At 41.9% G+C, this 16,718-nt stretch overlaps 1 protein-coding gene across 6 annotated transcripts in view; it reads left to right on the top strand.

Annotated features, from left to right (window-relative positions):
• Positions 1 to 696: 696 nt before the first annotated feature.
• The window catches only part of LOC311132408 (myocyte-specific enhancer factor 2D homolog), a 34,048-nt gene continuing 18,026 nt past the window's right edge, over positions 697 to 16,718 (top strand). For 3 of the 6 annotated variants that reach the window (XM_084165692.1, XM_084165691.1, XM_084165689.1), the window contains exons 1-2: positions 697 to 910; positions 15,588 to 15,963. In XM_084165692.1, the coding sequence (XP_084021818.1) occupies positions 15,910 to 15,963 (54 nt within the window). In that variant the 5' untranslated portion in view covers positions 697 to 910; positions 15,588 to 15,909. The remainder of the gene's footprint in view (positions 911 to 15,587; positions 15,964 to 16,718) is intronic. The other 3 variants (XM_084165693.1, XM_084165694.1, XM_084165690.1) reach the window with 1 other exon arrangement.

The following is a 16,718-nucleotide window of genomic DNA, read 5'->3' as shown; positions in this document are numbered from 1 at the left end:
TGACAGAAGTGATCCGCTCCAACACACCCATACTGTAGGTCCTGAGTTCAATCAGAGGGGAAGGTAGACTACTCACTAAGAAAGCTACCATCGTGACGTCCTTTACACAAGGTCTTTGGAAATTATGTTCGGGGCAATAAAAATCGATTTAGGAGGTGAAAGCAATTGGTTAATCAGGATAATTAAAACACAAGTCCTGCTGCCGAAAGAATAGGCATATACTATTGAAATGGCTCCCTCTTCTGATCATGGAGGAGACTTCACAGAGTGCCCACACATCCACTTTCTTTGCCTTCAACTATGACTAGGGGAGAATCTCAATTGCATACTCCTTGCGTCCTTGCTCCTGCCTCCTTCTCAAAATCCATTGGAGGAGAAGGTCAGAGGGGCGGGACCTCTGGCTTTCTCATCCAATGGGTTTTGAGAAGGAGAGAGGACGCGAGGAGTTACAATTGAGATTCTCCCAACAATCTGCAGTAATACTAATGTCCTAACTGGTAGGCCATTCGACCGTACACACAGTGACATTTTCTCCACATGCAAAATGTAAATACAGAAGCGGAGGGATACAAACACCCTTGTAGAACATGGTGGCCGTCATCTCCTCTCCTTCATGCCCTTCCTATTTACAGTAACTTATACTGTGATTGGCTTTGAAGCTGGAGTGTCAGCTTTCTATTGGCTTCTTACAAGTCACTCATGAACTGTGTCAATGACGTAGGTTGTGCACTAGCTACATTGTATCGTTTGGCTGAACGGAATAGTTACATTTTACATTAAACGGAGAAGGGGAGTGGATTTATCTAAATTGAGGCGTCGATCATGATTATAGCGCACCGTCTTTTCATTATACCTCTATTTTAAACCATTCCTCTATCTTTTCACACGATTGTGGATGTAATATATCAGGGTAAGTGGAATGATACATTTGCTTCCTGCGTTTGTTTTTCCTCGTAAGAACAAGAATGCTTGTATTGTTTTAATCAAACCGTTCTAGACAGAGGATAGGCTAATTAGTATTGACAACATTATTCACCTACTAAATTATGTTTTTTTTATTATAATTGGTGAGCTCAGTAGTCGCAGTCATGGCACTTGGTGGTTGGGTTGTATTTGTCGGAAGAGTTGAGGCTGGCAAGCAAGGTAGGCTAATGGCTGTCGGTCGGCTTCGCCAGAGATTGTGAAATGGCCTAAAAGAGCACCTTCGCTAGACGACAGATGAACCCTCCATGATGGTGTGAACGGTGAAAGCTCTCGGTTAAGAACGGAGGAGGTGCGCGCACTTTGAAAAAGGGGCCACAACCAAAAAAAATAGAGCGAGCTGTCACAGCGGATTTGTTGTCTGCCCGTCAGTCTCTTGCCGCGTTCAAAACAACTGGGAACTCGGAAATCTCCGACCTCAGTGGGTTTATGAAAACTGGGAACTCGGGGGAGAAATCGTTTTGAACGGTTCTCCAACTCGGAATTCCAAGTCGATACCTCGGGCATCTTTCTAGAACACCAACTTTCCGACCTGAAGATCACTGACGTCATGATTTTACCTCGTATTTTACCCCGTTTTCCCAGTTGTCTTGAAAGCGCCATCAGAATGTATGTCTGTCTTTGACTTGTCTGTCAGCCTGTGCCTACACTAGGTTGGCTTACTATTACATTTTTTTGGCCACTTATTTTTCATAGAAAATAATATGCTACACTGTAGGCCATATATTTCCCCTGGATTAACAGCCATACTTTCGTCTTCAATGTAGCTGTTAGTGACGAAATACTCAGGTAGGCTAGCTATCAAAGTCAAAACACCGATGTCAGAGCACGCTGATAAAACGGTCAAACCTTATTTTTGTTCTGCCTTTTTTATATGTGCATTTTAAAATCACTATACCTCTTCAAATTTCTCTCTCATGTAATTATTGCACTTTGATGTAATGGCTTTGCATGTGATTCTTAAAACAAACAACAAATCACTAATCTGTGATGCTGGGGTTTGGAGATCATATAATACCATGTGCACTCTGTACTGCACATAGGGGCCTACATATTTAGATTTGTATACCTTCACACAGCATACCTTTAATAAATCCTATTACATTTGAAGGAACATTTATTGTATAAAGCCGCTTATGCAGAGATGGTGTTTCAAAGTATTTGGAAGGCCTCGAGCACCATTCAAATATAACCGATGTTACCTCACGTGGAAAATTTGCTCAGATCTCTGTAGCCAAGTGAGCAGTGCCATAGAACAGAGGGTATGGATTCCCTAGCTGTTAGTCCACCTAAATACTGTACTTACCCTTTAGCTTATGCATAACCTCTTGATGCATCAGCAGACATGTAATATTAGATTCCAGGCCTTGAATCAGATTCGTAGTGGAACATTAATCATTTTAATGTCATGTGATCTGGAAATTGGCAGCCATGTTGTGTGGAGGGTCCCAGGGGATCGGGTTCTTAGTCTGATTCTAATGCTGCTGCTCGGTAGACCAGACACAGCCTTGTGCTTTGGGGCCAGTCTGAAGGAGACAATCATGTAGACTCCGATCACTCCTAGTCATTTAATCAATGCTTGAAAATATACTTGTCTAACCCGACAGGGAATGTGCTACAATGGATCGAAATCTCATTGTTATTGTAAGCCTTACTTACAGTATGACAGTTTGTTACACAAAACATCAGCCAGAGTTAAACCAACTTTTGATTTTGTTGAATTCATGGGAAATAAAAAACAGATAAAATATTTAAGAAAACAATGGAGGACACATTCAAGCTGTTATCAGAAACCAACGTGAACTTACAACCTTCTGAACACATCAACACAATTTAAGAGACAATGTATGCTTCATCAGAAAATGTGATCGGAGGCGCCATATGGATGGTGTGACACAATTACGGAACCTCCGGAGGCACGCAGAGGCAAATTGGAGCTCCGTACCGCATCGCCGTGCGCCTCTCAAATTTTGGAACAATGCTGAGAGATCCGCATTGACATGATTGGTTGACAGTATGTGAGGTCCTGTATAAACACAAACTCACTTCCTTGACAACTTCCTTCACAACAGTTCTGCGCTGCTCGGTGAAGCGCAAGAAGTATGAATGCCCTGACTTCTGCAGAGGCTGTATCACCGTAAATGCTGCACGGCCAATGCAGATGTCGGATTGACCATGCAGCGCCTTTAAGCCAGCTGTGCTAACTGACGGACCAAGAGACTAGTCTGTCACTTTGTGAGACCTTAGGGAATAGGGTTTTTCATATCGTCATACCGTACTTCTCTCACCCCAGGATTTACGGTATTACCAGCTTAGTACACAAGGGGGTGCCAAAATAACGCAAAAAAGCCCATTGGGCGTCTATTACCAGAATGCAACAAAAAATAATTGCACAAGTAATAGAGAATTTACATGGCGGCTGCTAGCTAAATATGCTAACGAGGGCAACGAAAATAAACAAATTACAAAGACAATCCAGCTCATGACATTATACATATATAGGTACGAACTACCAAATGTCATTTTTGGTGAGTTTGGACATTTACAAGCAAATGTGAACGAGAGACATTGTGCAAATGAACAAAGTTTTGACGCATGCAGTACTGGCTCTCCAGCAGCATGTCTACACTCTGTGTGGAGTCGCTAGGGCAACAGGCCTGCCTGCTCTGCTCGGAGAAGAGGAAGGGATGAGCATACGGGCTGAGAACGTAGAGGGAAAAAAAACACAAGGAAATCCAGATAGCAGTGGCAGGTGTACAAATAACTCATCCAATGGGCTTTGACTTCTCAAACACTGCAGAAAGCTAACACAATATCATGCATTGTCACCTTATTAATTCAGCCACTTAGCAAATGAAGTTAGGGGTTGTGTTAACTAGGCTTGGGCGGTATCCAGACTGGCATACCAAGATATTCGGTAATACTGCCACTGAGCACAAGGGGTGCTGTTTTCAAACCCCATTGATACTCTGTAATTTGAAGGTTAGCAATGATAACAAGTACATGTAAAATCCCCTAGAGAATGCAAACTAAATGCTAACTAATGCATTGACATTTTATACAGTGTCTGACCTAAACTATACAAGTGTACAAGTAACTCAAAAATGCTACTCACAGTTTGCTGCATGCACAAAACAAATATTAGCCGGCAAGGCTCTTGATTCCGGAGGGAATTCTCTGCTCTTACCAAGCGAATGCTTGATTTTGGAAGAAGCTAACCACTTAGCTAGATAACTAACTAGCTACCAAATTAGCAAATCAAATGCACAACTGCAGAGCATTTAGCACATTTTATACAATTAACTTAAGAGTTATAAGATATCTAGCTGGCAAACATTTAGTTGTGAATTCCATACTGTAATTAGATCACCTGGCGCATACTTCACAACAGTGAGTGACTCAAAAGGCTCTGGTCTCTCATCATTGTGTGCTTGTAAACACGTGACTGGGGACTACCGGTAAGCTTCATACTGAAAAATTGTGACAGGTGAAATTAAGAATGCAGTGTCCTTTATCTCCTAACATATTGCACAAGTTGACTGAAGGTATTTACTTATCATTTTTTGTAATTTTTGTAGCTACTTTAAAAAAAATCTACAAATAAGTAGTTTCAACGATATCGAAAAACTATCCCATGGCTTTTTACAAATACCCCGGTATATACAGTGCATTATACACATACACAATACCCCATAATGACAAAGCAAAAACAGGTTTGTAGAATTTTTTTGCGAATTTAGTAAAAATAAAACGGAAATATTACATTTACATAAGTATTCAGAACCTTTCCTCAGTACTTTGTTAAAGCACATTTGGCAGCGATTACAGCCTCGAGTCTTCTTGGGTATGACGCTACAAGCTTGGCACACCTGTATTTTGGGAGTTTCTTGCATTCTTCTATGCAGATCCTCTCAAGCTCTGTCAGGTTGAATGGGAAACGTTGCTGCACAGCTATTTTCAGGTCTCTCCAGAGATGTTAGATCAGGTTCAAGTCCAGGCTCTGGCTGGGCCACTCAAGGACATTGAGACTTGTCCCGAAGCCACTCCTGCGTTGTCTTGGCTGTGTGCTTAGGGTCGTTGTCCTGTTGGAAGGTGAACCTTCGCCCCAGTCTGAGGTCCTGAGCGCTCTGGAGCAGGTTTTCATCAAGGAACTCTCTGTACTTTTCTCTGTTCATCTTTCCCTCGATCCTGACTAATCTTCCAGTCCCTGCAGATGAAAAACATCCCCACAGCATGATGCTGCCACCACCATGCTTCACCGTAGGGATGGTGCCAGGTTTCCTCCAGACGTGACACTTGCCATTCAAGCCAAAGAGTTAAAACTTGTTCATCAGACCAGATCATCTTTTTTCTCATGGTCTGAGAGTCCTTTAGGTGTCTTTTGGCAAACTCCAAGTGGGCTGTCATGTGCCTTTTTACTGAGCAGTGGCTTCCGTCTGGCCACTCTACCATAAAGGCCTGATTGGTAGAGTGCTGCAGAGATGGTTGTCCTTCTGGAAGGTTCTCCCATCTCCACAAAGGAACTCTGGAGCTCTGTCAGAGTGACCATCGGGTTCTTGGTCACCTCCCTGACCAAGGCCCTTCTCCCCTGATTGCTCAGTTTGGCCAGGTGGCCAGCTTTAGGAAGAGTCTTGGTGGTTTCAAACTTCTTTCTTATAAGAATGATGGAGGCCACTGTGTTCTTGGATACCTTCAATGCTGCAGAAATGTTTTGGTACCTTCCTCAGTTCTATTCCTCGACACAATCCTATCTCAGAGCTCTACGGACAATTCCTTCGACCTCAAGGCTTGGTTTTTGCTCTGACATGCTCTGTCAACTGTGGGACCTTATATAGACAGGTGTGTGCCTTTCCAAATAATGTCCAATCAATTGAATTTACCACAGGTGGACTCCAATCAAGTTGTAGAAACATCTCAAGGATGATCAATGGAAACAGGATGCACCTGAGCTCAATTTCGAGTCTCAAGTCTGAATACTTATGTAAAAAGGTATTTCTGTTTTTAATTAGCAAAAATATCTAAACCGGTTTTCACTTTGTCATTATGGGGTATTGTGTGTAGACTGATGAGGATTTTTATCCTAGTCAAGTATTCTTAACAAAAATATAAACTCAACATGTAAAGTGTTGGTCCCATGTTTCATGAGCTGAAATAAAATATCTTAGACATTTTCAATTCGCACAAAAAGCTTATTTAGCTCAAATTTTGATCACAAATTTGTTTACATCCCTGTTAGTGAGCATTTCTCCTTTGCCAAGATAATCCATCCACCTGACAGGTGTGGCATATCAAGTAGCTGATTAAACAGCATGATCATTACACAGGTGCACCTTATGCTGGGGACATAAAAGGCCACTCTAAAATGTGCAGGTTTGTCACACAGATGTCTCAAGTTTTGAGGGAGCGTGCAGTTGGCATGCTGACTGCAGTAATGTCCACCAGAACCTTTGCTAGAGAATTTAATGTTAATTTCTCTATCATAACGTCATTCTAGAGAAATTGGCAGTACGTCCAACCGGCCTCACAACTGCAGACCACGTGTAACCACGCCAGCACAGGACCTCCAAATCATTCTTCTTCACCTGCGGGATCGTCTGAGACCAGCCACCTGGACAGCTGATAAAACTGGGTTTGCACAACTGAATAATTCCTGCACAAACTGTCAGAAACCATCTCAGTGAAGCTCATCTGTGTCGTCCTTACCAGGTTCTTGACCTGACTGCAGTTTGGTGTCGTAACCGACTTCAGTGGTCAAATGCTCACCTTCGATGGCCACTGGCATGCTGGAGAAATGTGCTCTTCATGGATGAATCCCGGTTTCAACTGTACCGGGCAGATGGCAGACAGCGTGTGTGGGTGAGCAGTTTGCTGATGTCAACGTTGTGAATGGAGTGCCCCATGGTGGCAGTGGGGTTATGGTATGGGAAGGCATATGCTACAGACAACGCAATGGCATTTTATCAATAGCAATTTGAATGCACTGAGATACTGTGATAATGCACGCCAGATATCACCAGGATCTGTACACAATTCCTGGAAGCTGAACATGTTCCAGTTCATCCATGGCCTGCATACTCACCAGACATGTCACCCATTGAGCATGTGTGGGATGCTCTGCATCGACGTATATGACAGCGTGTTCCAGTTTCTGCCAATATCCAGCAACTTCGCACAGTCATTGAAGAGGAGTGGGACAACCTTTCACAAGCCACAATCAACAGCCTGATCAACTCTATGCAAAGGAGATGTCGTGCTGCATGAGGCAAATGGTGGCCACAACAGATACTGACTGGTTTTCTGATCCACGCCCCTACCTTTTTTAAAAGGTATCTGCGACCAACAAATAAATATATGTATTCCCAGGCATGTGAAATCCATAGATTAGGGCCTAATGAATTTATTTCAATTGCCTGATTTTCCTTTATATGAACTGTAACTCAGTAAAATCTTTGACTTTGCATGTTGCATTAAAAGTTTTGTTCATTGTATTTTTTCATCTGTTACACACCTCCCCACCAACCTATATCAACTAACTTTTTTAGCAATTTAATTTTAGCATGTTGGTCAAAATGTTGAAATCCTCTCAAAGTTCATTGTAAAATTCTATTTATCTTCACCACATCTTCAACAGGAGCAGGAACAGTAGCTCCCACTGATTTACACGACTGATTGAGATAAAGGCTGGCCTGGCTTGTTTGCATTTTAAAGTTGGCCACAGTAGTAAAACAGTTCCTCTTTTCATGTGTCTGGTTGAACTGGAAGTGTAGGGCCTCTGTGGATATTTCTCCTTATGCATCAGGAAGAAGCTAAGTATTTTGGGGAAAGCTGCTGGGAACAACGAATGCTACACCTCTAAAACCTTTGTTGGATCTTGTATCGTTAAGAAGGCAGATCCATTGTGGCATGGACGAATTGTGATTGAGAATGTTTTGGAGTTGTCTGGTGTGACAGCACTATGTAATAGTTCTTTTTAGGGGGATCAACAAATTTGTTAGGTGGTGGGCGTGGCATTTTAGAGGCCCCCATCTTGGCGGTGTAGAGCAATATTTAAATTTTAAGCCAATTTCCTGCAATTATACACATTTTGCCATGCAGCTGAGAGAATTTTGCAGTTTTAAAGCACATTTCCTGTGAGACCACCTATTCTGCCATGGAGCTGAGAGAACATCTTGCAGTTTTAAAAGTGTTTTCCTGCAATCCTATGCATTCTGCCATGGCTTATGCTGTTTTCTTTTGCTCAAACATTACAGAATCTATACTGCTAAATACATTTTCAATTCTCCATGACTGTCTAGCTTTTATTTAGGTGATTGTTAGTTCTCAAAGATTTCTTAAAAAATATATAGGGCTATGATCTTTTCTACATACTTTATATTTTGTTTTAGTCGTTGAAGTTTACACTGAAGGTTTTTCCATCCCGAAAAATTCATAAAACATATTTTTTCTACACTGTTTGGACTTAGGCTACCCGAAAAAAAATGCGTAGGCAGTCTGCACAATGATTTCAATGGCAGACAAATCCCTATGTAATACTGTTCACCGTGTACTCTTATGGTCACTCGTTGACACACCAGGAACTCACTTGTTGACACAATTTAGTTCACACCTGCCACGTTCAGCTATTGTGTTAGACCTGACTGCTCTTAGTAGCAGTAAACCTGGCTGCAACATGTCAGCTTGACAGGACCTGTAAACGCTCTTTCCTCAGCAAAAGTTTGATATGGGAAGACAATGTGACAGGACTCAAATGGAGATTCATTGTAAAGAGACTCCATGTAGCCCTGGAGTGTGGGATTTCTGGCGCATGAGGAGATCATCTCCATCAATAGAAAAGGTAAAAGGAGAGGGAGGTGAGGTGACAAGGAAAAGTCTGATATTCAAGAGAGCCATAATGAGATGAATATGAGTAGAGGTTATAGAGAAAAACCAATAGGCCTAGGTGAGTTCTATGGTGGGATAAGGGTGAGAGATCAAGAAGGAGAAACTGTATCTATAAGAATATGAATCATCAGGTCTCTACCTCTGAGCAGCTCTCTGCATGGAACCCAGCAAAGTCTTTGCAAACCACTGAACCTAGACTCACGAAAAATGACAGAAGAACTGAGATTTTCTCAACCTATCCGTCGTTGTGAAATAATAATGAGGAATCCCTCCTCCATTAGCTGGAGTCAGATAACCGATGAGTATTATAAGCTTCCCCCCCCCCCCCCCCCCCCGCACTCCTCCTCTTCAAGGCTTGATGGCCATGGTCCTCATTCTAGGGCTTTGCCCACATTTCATTGACCAATGCATAATCTGCTAAAAGGTCACTGCCACTAATTACTGTACACCACTCCAAAACCGACAGATGCCTAGCCTGGCTTGATTGCGCTCTCTCTCTTAATCAGAGGCCATTTTCACAGGGTGCGAAAGCACCCAGTTGACGTTTCAAGGGGACGTCCAGGCAGGTCGATAGAACCAAGGTGACGGAAGGCCTGCCCTCGACAGATAATGAGGCGGTCTCTGTAAACCGGAGCGGTCTATTTCAGACAAGCCTGCCTGAGCCTGTCCAAAGTGTCTGAGTCTGGGCTTTAGTTGAAAGCCACGTCTCTCCTTTAGCTCTTTGGGGTTCCTGTAATGTCACTGACAAAGTGAGCTGGTTCTGCTCTGGCTCGGCGTGAGTTGAGCCGCAGCCTCATTATCTTGGCATCTAATCAGTCCTCCAGCCAGCTCCTAATTGAGCCATCAGTGCTTTCGGGGGGAGGAAGAGGGAGGATGGACATGTCAATTACAGTAATGAGAGGGGGTAGCCATGCCGAGTGCAGCACGGGGAGAACAGGGCTGGCCACAAGCCTTGCAGAGCAGAATCCTTGTTCTAGTTCATTCTACGGCTAATCAAATAGACCAACTATAGCCTAATATGTCAGCAAAGTCAAGAACTTGCCATTCACTGTGGGAAGTAGGGGTGCTGCAAAAAATTGTTGGGAAAACATCTTTCTTCACAAAAGTAGTGCACTGGTCCTTTACTAGTCCTGTATTATTATTATTATTATTATTATTATTTTTTTTTTTATAGCAGTCCTATTGCGCAGGTAAAACTATTTTTTTTTTCTCAACCAGCTACGATTTGGCCCAGTCTCGATTTTGGACAGTTGGATGGAGAATATTTTTGTGTGGAAGAATTTGGGTTCTAATCTTTTGTAGTTTACTCTTTTTGTTTGATATTATTTGGATTTTCTTCTATGGTAGACTGTTGGGGTTTGGCACATCCACAACGGAATCACTGACCTCTCCAGCTGCTGTTTACTATTGTTCTGTAGAGAAAGGGGCAAGTGCAAAGAGGCTAAATTCATCCATTTCTTTTCTGGAAGAAAATATTACAAATCCGGACTAGTCAGTGAACAGACATTGGAATCAAGGACTGATCTCAGTTTCAGGAGGGGTAGAAAGCGAGTTGTAATGTCCAGGATTAGCATGAATATAGTGATAGTACATAAAAAGCAATTTTCTTGTTAAATATAGACAGACACTTGCATGCGGTTTCCCTCAATGGAGTGTCACATTGTGCCATATGCTTTTATCCAGATTAAGCACTCTCGATGCATATATAATGTAAATGATCACAGGGAATGAACCCTTGGGTGGTCTTGGAGATCATTTTCCTGTCATGGTCAGTGACGTCAGTCTGTTAACTGTTAACTACATAGACAAAGCACTGCTCTAACACGGTCTTAAATGGTACTTGCCATCATATAAACATACAATTTAAGTTTGTTTTCAGTCGTGATATGGGAATGGAGATCTTTGGTGGTTTTGTCATTTCTGATGTGCGGTTTGGGCGAATTACGTCATGTTTAATTCACCGTAAATGTGTTTGTTGTGTTCACATGAATGTATTTACAACTCAAGGCTATGTGCCTGTATTGCTTATGCATGGAACTTTTGCATGAACTCTTGAAATGGCAATCCTTTGCTAGCCCACTTGTGAGATTCCAAGGCCGAACATATTTCTGGGATCTCAGATTGTTCTGGCAATTCTAACATAGAAACTTCATTAGGAGGAAGGATGTTTGACATGCTTTTTACATTTGTATCACAATTATTATTATTTTTATGATGAAAGTGGTCATTTTAGGCCCTTTTTAGACCTATACTTGACTCTGATCTAAGAACCGTACATGATCCAGACAACATCTTGGTGTCATACTCCTTATAGTGTGCTCAAAAATTTGGAGTATGTCATTTATTCAACATAAATATTCATATCTCAAAACTATCATTTTTGATTTTGTTAATTTTAAGACATTGTTTGGAACAATATACTCTACAAGTACATCACATTTCCAGAGTGGGCTCTCTGCTAATTTAGGGCTGGGAATTGCCAGGGACCTCACAATACGATATTATCGCGATAATTTGGTGCTGAAATTATATGTATCTTCAAAACATATTTTGCTTACCATATTTCTGCTACAGAGGGACGAGGGAGCAATGAGAAAACAACAAGTTTTGATCAGTCATGGAAATAAAAGTGCTGATAACAAATTGGCTCCCTATTTAAAAGGAAGATGGAGAACAAGCTATGATGGAAAAATCCTGGAGTTTAGGTGCAGGTACATCCAACTAGCGCAAAAATAATATTGCGATATTGTCAAACCGATATCATATATCGTCAAAAATGTAACTGTATAGACCCCCCCCCCCCCCCCCCCCCCCCCCATCACTATGTTAATTCTAAAGGTATGATCAATTTTATGAGCACCACCAACACAGTGAATGGGAAAATTGATTCAAATGGAACTCCCTCTACTGGTGAGTTGCTGAATGAATGTGCAATCCTAAAGGAGGTCTGTGATTGGTTAATGACATATAATGTCAATTTTCTATGTATAAAATGGGTAATATCGTTAAAGTACCAGAGAGCCCACTCTGGAAATATGACGTGTTTGAAGAGTATATTGTTACAAACAAGTTATTTTTGAGATTTTCATATTTTTTATGTTGACTAAATTAATTGGAAATATTACGTGTTGGAAGAGTATATTGTTACAAACAAAAAGGGTTGTTTTGAAATATAAATATTTTTAATGTTCACTAAATGAATTAGAGCATTTGTATTTCAGAAACTAGACATACTCCATATTTGAGAACACTATGAGGAGTATAATGACACCAAGATGTCTGTATTATGTACAGTTCACAGATCATAGGGTCTTACAGGATGCATGTATAGGTCTAAAAATGGCCTAAAATGGTCACTTTCATTATGATATTCTCAAAAATGGTTTGTGATACAAATGGAAAAAGCATACGAAACATCCTTCCTCCCAGTGAAGTTACTATGTAAGAACTGCCAGAACAATCTGAGATGCAGTATCTCTCTGATGCTTAAACCACCTGTCTTCAATGCCCTTTCTGGCTTTTTGTTGCATGATCGTGTATGTGTCCATGTGTGAGCAAGTATTTGTGTGCTTGGCCTGATACATGGTGCAGTTGGAAATCCTCATATGGTGGGTTTTTTAACTCAGGCCTTCACTTATTGCGCCACATACATTGGCAGCACATTCCCCCAGTCTTCATTTTCCTGAGGCCTTTTAATGCTGAAATACAGCTAGTTTTGTGGAGGACCTAAGTGCTCTCCACCAGCTGCAGAGATAGCTTTGCATATTTTCCATCTGGCCTCACAATGATCCCACTGAAAAGCTAGGGGCTTGAAGGGTCAGAGCTTAAACACTTCAGCATTTACAGTGCCTTCAGAAAGTATTTACACTCCTTGACTTTTTCCAAATTTTGTTGTTATAGCCTGAACGGATTACATTTAGATTTTGTGTCACTGGCCTACACACAATACCCCATAATGTCAAAGAGGAATTATATTTTTAGACATTTTTACAAATTAATTACAAATGAAAAGCTGAAACGTCAATCAATAAGTATTCAACCCCTTTCTTATGGCAAGCCTAAATAAGTTCAGGAGTAAACATTTGCTTAACAAGTCACATAATAAGTTGTGTGGACTGACTCTGTGTGAAATAATAGTTTTTAACATGATTTTTTAATTACCCCAATCTCTGTACCCCACACATACAATTATCTGTAAGGTCCCTCAGTCGATCAGTGAATTTCAAACACAGATTCAACCACAAAGAACAGGGAGGTTTTCCAATGCCTTGCAAAGAAGGGCACCTATTGGTAGATGTTTTTTATTTATTTTTAAAGCAGACATTGAATAACCTTTTGAGTATGGTGAAGTTATTTAATTACTCTTTGGATGATTTATCAATACACCCAGTCACTACAAAGATACAGGCATCCTTCCTAACTAATTGCCGGAGAGGAAGGAAACTAAATCAGTGATAGGAAAAAACTGAGGATGGATCAACAACATTGTAGTTACTCCACAATACAAATCAAATTTTATTTGTCACATGCCGTGAAATGCTTACTTACAAGCCCTTAACCAACCGGTACCAAGTCAATGTGCATGGGTACAGGTTAGTCGAGGCTAACTGAAATGACAGTGAAAATTTAATAAAAATATTCCAAAACATGCATCCTGTTTGCAATAAGGCACTAAAGTAAAACTGCAAAAAATGTGGCAAAGAAATTAACTTTATATCCTGAATACAAAGCGTTATGTTTGAGGCAAACACAACACATCACTGAGTACCACTTGCCATATTTTCAACCATGGTGGTGGCTGCATGCTATGGGTATGCTTGTCATTGGCAAGTACTACAGAGTTTTTTTAGGAAAAAACAAACAAAAAACTGAATAGAGCTAAGCACAGGCAAAATCCTAGAGGAAAACCTGGTTCTGTCTGAACAGAAAGTGCGCTAACAGCTGCTCCAACATGTCAACTTCTGGATATGATGGTGGATGGCACAGACACATATGTACTAAATGACACCAGTGGGTTCTGACTGAGGTGGGGGTTACTATGGTCTGCACGAATTTACCTGGTTTTCTTTTTGTTATTTTGTTATAGTGCAATTTACCGCAACATTGATCCTGGTGACCCATTGTGTATGCAGGATTTCCCTCCAGTTGAGTAAATTGTAATCAATGCAGTTAGCATCTAGGGAAGCTGCAATACTGTACGACACATGGAATGAGATTGGAATAGAGATGCTTTCCCTTATGCTTCTGATCCCAGCTTAGGGAGGGCAGTAGGCTATAGCCTGGGGTTGAATTCATATAAGCCTAAACACCAAAAATGAATGGTTGGTACAAACAAGTGCCAAATAACGAGGTTCTTCATCAAACTCAGAGAGCAGCTAATTGAACACAGTTTTACAAAGAGCCTATAAGGCGCTCTTGAGATGTGGGCCTACTTACACCATTGTCTCATTTGCAGGAGAGTCCTATGAGAGGAATGAGGATATAATTAATATTTGAAGCCTCTTCATGCATGTCATGAAAATGTATGCTGAATGGAAATGAACCCCTGCTGAAAGAGTCAATCTATTGTGTGGACTATGGTGAAAAAAGAACCAGCTTTGTTCCAGGTCCAATGGCTTTGGCAGGAAGTGGCTAATCTTCGAGGGTATGGCTAATTCCGGGCATGTGTAAATGTACTTGGCGAATAAAGGTGCTTCTGATATCTATTAGTCATTCAGTCCCCTGTACAGTATTCCAACTCTGACATCACTGCAGAATGTTTTCGAGCTGTGAATGTGTCCACTAACACTGTGATATTGCTTCACGCACCAGTCTTAGGCCCTAAGGAACAAGGTTTGAGTTGACTCCAAAGAAGGAAATTGCCCATGTTGCTTCTTCTCATCTAACTTCAGCCTATGAAACATCACGCTACACGCTAATATGCTACATGTTATCCCTGGCCACATACTTCTCATCTAACACGCTCACCTGGAAGTACAAACAACCCCCCAGGGGAGAAATGTGTCTTGTGTGAACACAGGTAATTTGAGAAGCCTGTCGAAATCCTTCCGTCTCTCCCTCTGACGTCCTTGTGCATGGGAAATCCCCTCCTGCGCAGCTAGTGGTTAGTGTGCCATCTTGTTGTCACAGACTAGCCTCTATGAATAGGTGAGGGCTGTCGCTAATCGGTTGGAAGTGCTAGTGGCGGTTAGCATGCCTTTCCTCAGTGTGGGGCTGTGGGATCACATCTGACAATGGCAGGGTGACGTCAGAGCCTTTCTGCCGTTGAGATGCGGGGAGTGCCTACTTGTGCGTGTGTGTAAACTGACTGATGGAGAAGCATAATAGCTGTTGGCACAGTGTGAAGGGGTGTGTGTACTCAAACCGGTCAGACAGCGTTACCTGGGCTATTATCCTTGAGCCACAGGTTTTGAACAACATGTTTCTCTCGCATAACTCTGTTGTCCACAGTACTTACGGATATGTTAACAGTAAAGTTGCTGTATTCCAAGCAAATCTGCTTTGCTGAATTGATCTATAGCTTGCGGTTAGTTTTTTAGTTGTCTTTTTGTTGTTGTTGTTTTTTTTCCTCACACAGTGTATCGTAGACAACAGTTTCTTGTGTATTTTGGTCACATACAGCCGAAACATCTCTTTTATGAAAACACATCATAAAGGCTGTTTGCTGTGTGTACATGAGGAATGTAGAAGGAACACCCTCTCTCTTTGTCTCTCTCCCTCTCCAGGAGTGACATCGTCCTCACCACAGCAACGGTCGAGAAACTGGTGACCTTTTCACCTGAGCGAACAATGAACTGAGGGCAACTCTCCACCAGCTCTACCAACAGCAAACCCTCTGCCCCGTCACCCCAGACCTGGGCAGAGGAGTGTGTGTGTGTCAGGAGTGTGTGTGCGCGACTGCACGTGGTGTTTGTTTATGAGTCTGCCCCTACTCCAGAAAGAGCTAATAGGCTACACTCCCTCTCTCCTCGTCTGAGAGGAGGCACCTCTGACCATTTGAGACTGATTGACTGACCCCAGCCAACACAGTCACCACCACCAGGAAGCATGGGGAGGAAAAAGATTCAGATCCAACGGATCACCGACGAGAGGAACAGACAGGTGAGACAGAGATGTGTGGCCGTGTCTTCATAGTCTGGACCAGGGCCTTGAATATAGTCGACTCCTTATAAGATAGGCAAGAAAGATGTGTGGCCTTGTCGCTCTTTGAATACTGAAAAAAGGCATCCTTCCTTCCTCCCAATCATACCCAGGCGGGCCGATTTATGTGTTAGCCCCCCAAGGCCCATTTGACACCATGGGCCAGATTCAACGTTTGTACCGGTGCAAAGTACGCACCTGTTGAAATAATAAATGGACCAAAAAAGGTCAAACATAGCTGAAGAGAAGGAAGAAGAGCTTATAGTTAATGTTTAATAAGACGTTAAAGGTTTTAGCTTTTTTCCTTCTAAAAATAACAGGTGCAAAATTATGTCTTTCCCTATGTTAATGTACTGTACTAGTGTTAGTGTCACTGTGCCCATTAATGAACATCATATCAGTGTTGTAGTGTAATGTTACTGTTTTCTGGGTTTGTATAGGGTGTGTGCAGAATGTATCTTTAGTTTGTTTGACTTGAATGGAGCACTCGCACACCCATGGCCCTTTCTGAGAGTGCATAGTGTTTCAGGCTGAGTAGGCACAGAGTTCAAACCAACATGGAGTCAATCAGATCACACACAGCCCTGTGGACAGCTGCTCCAGATAAATCAATCCGCCCACAGCAGCTGCAGGCCAGTGGACACAGTCATATCAGGGACAGAAGTTACTGATCTGTGTGTGTGTGTGTGTGTGTGTGTGTGTGTGTGTGTGTGTGT

The sequence above is a fragment of the Coregonus lavaretus genome, assembly GCF_964263955.1.
Source record: "Coregonus lavaretus genome assembly, chromosome: 7".
In the NCBI taxonomy this organism is placed as follows: domain Eukaryota; kingdom Metazoa; phylum Chordata; class Actinopteri; order Salmoniformes; family Salmonidae; genus Coregonus; species Coregonus lavaretus.
The sequence above is the reverse complement of the archived record's forward strand: the minus strand, read 5'-3'. Positions and strand labels throughout refer to the sequence as shown.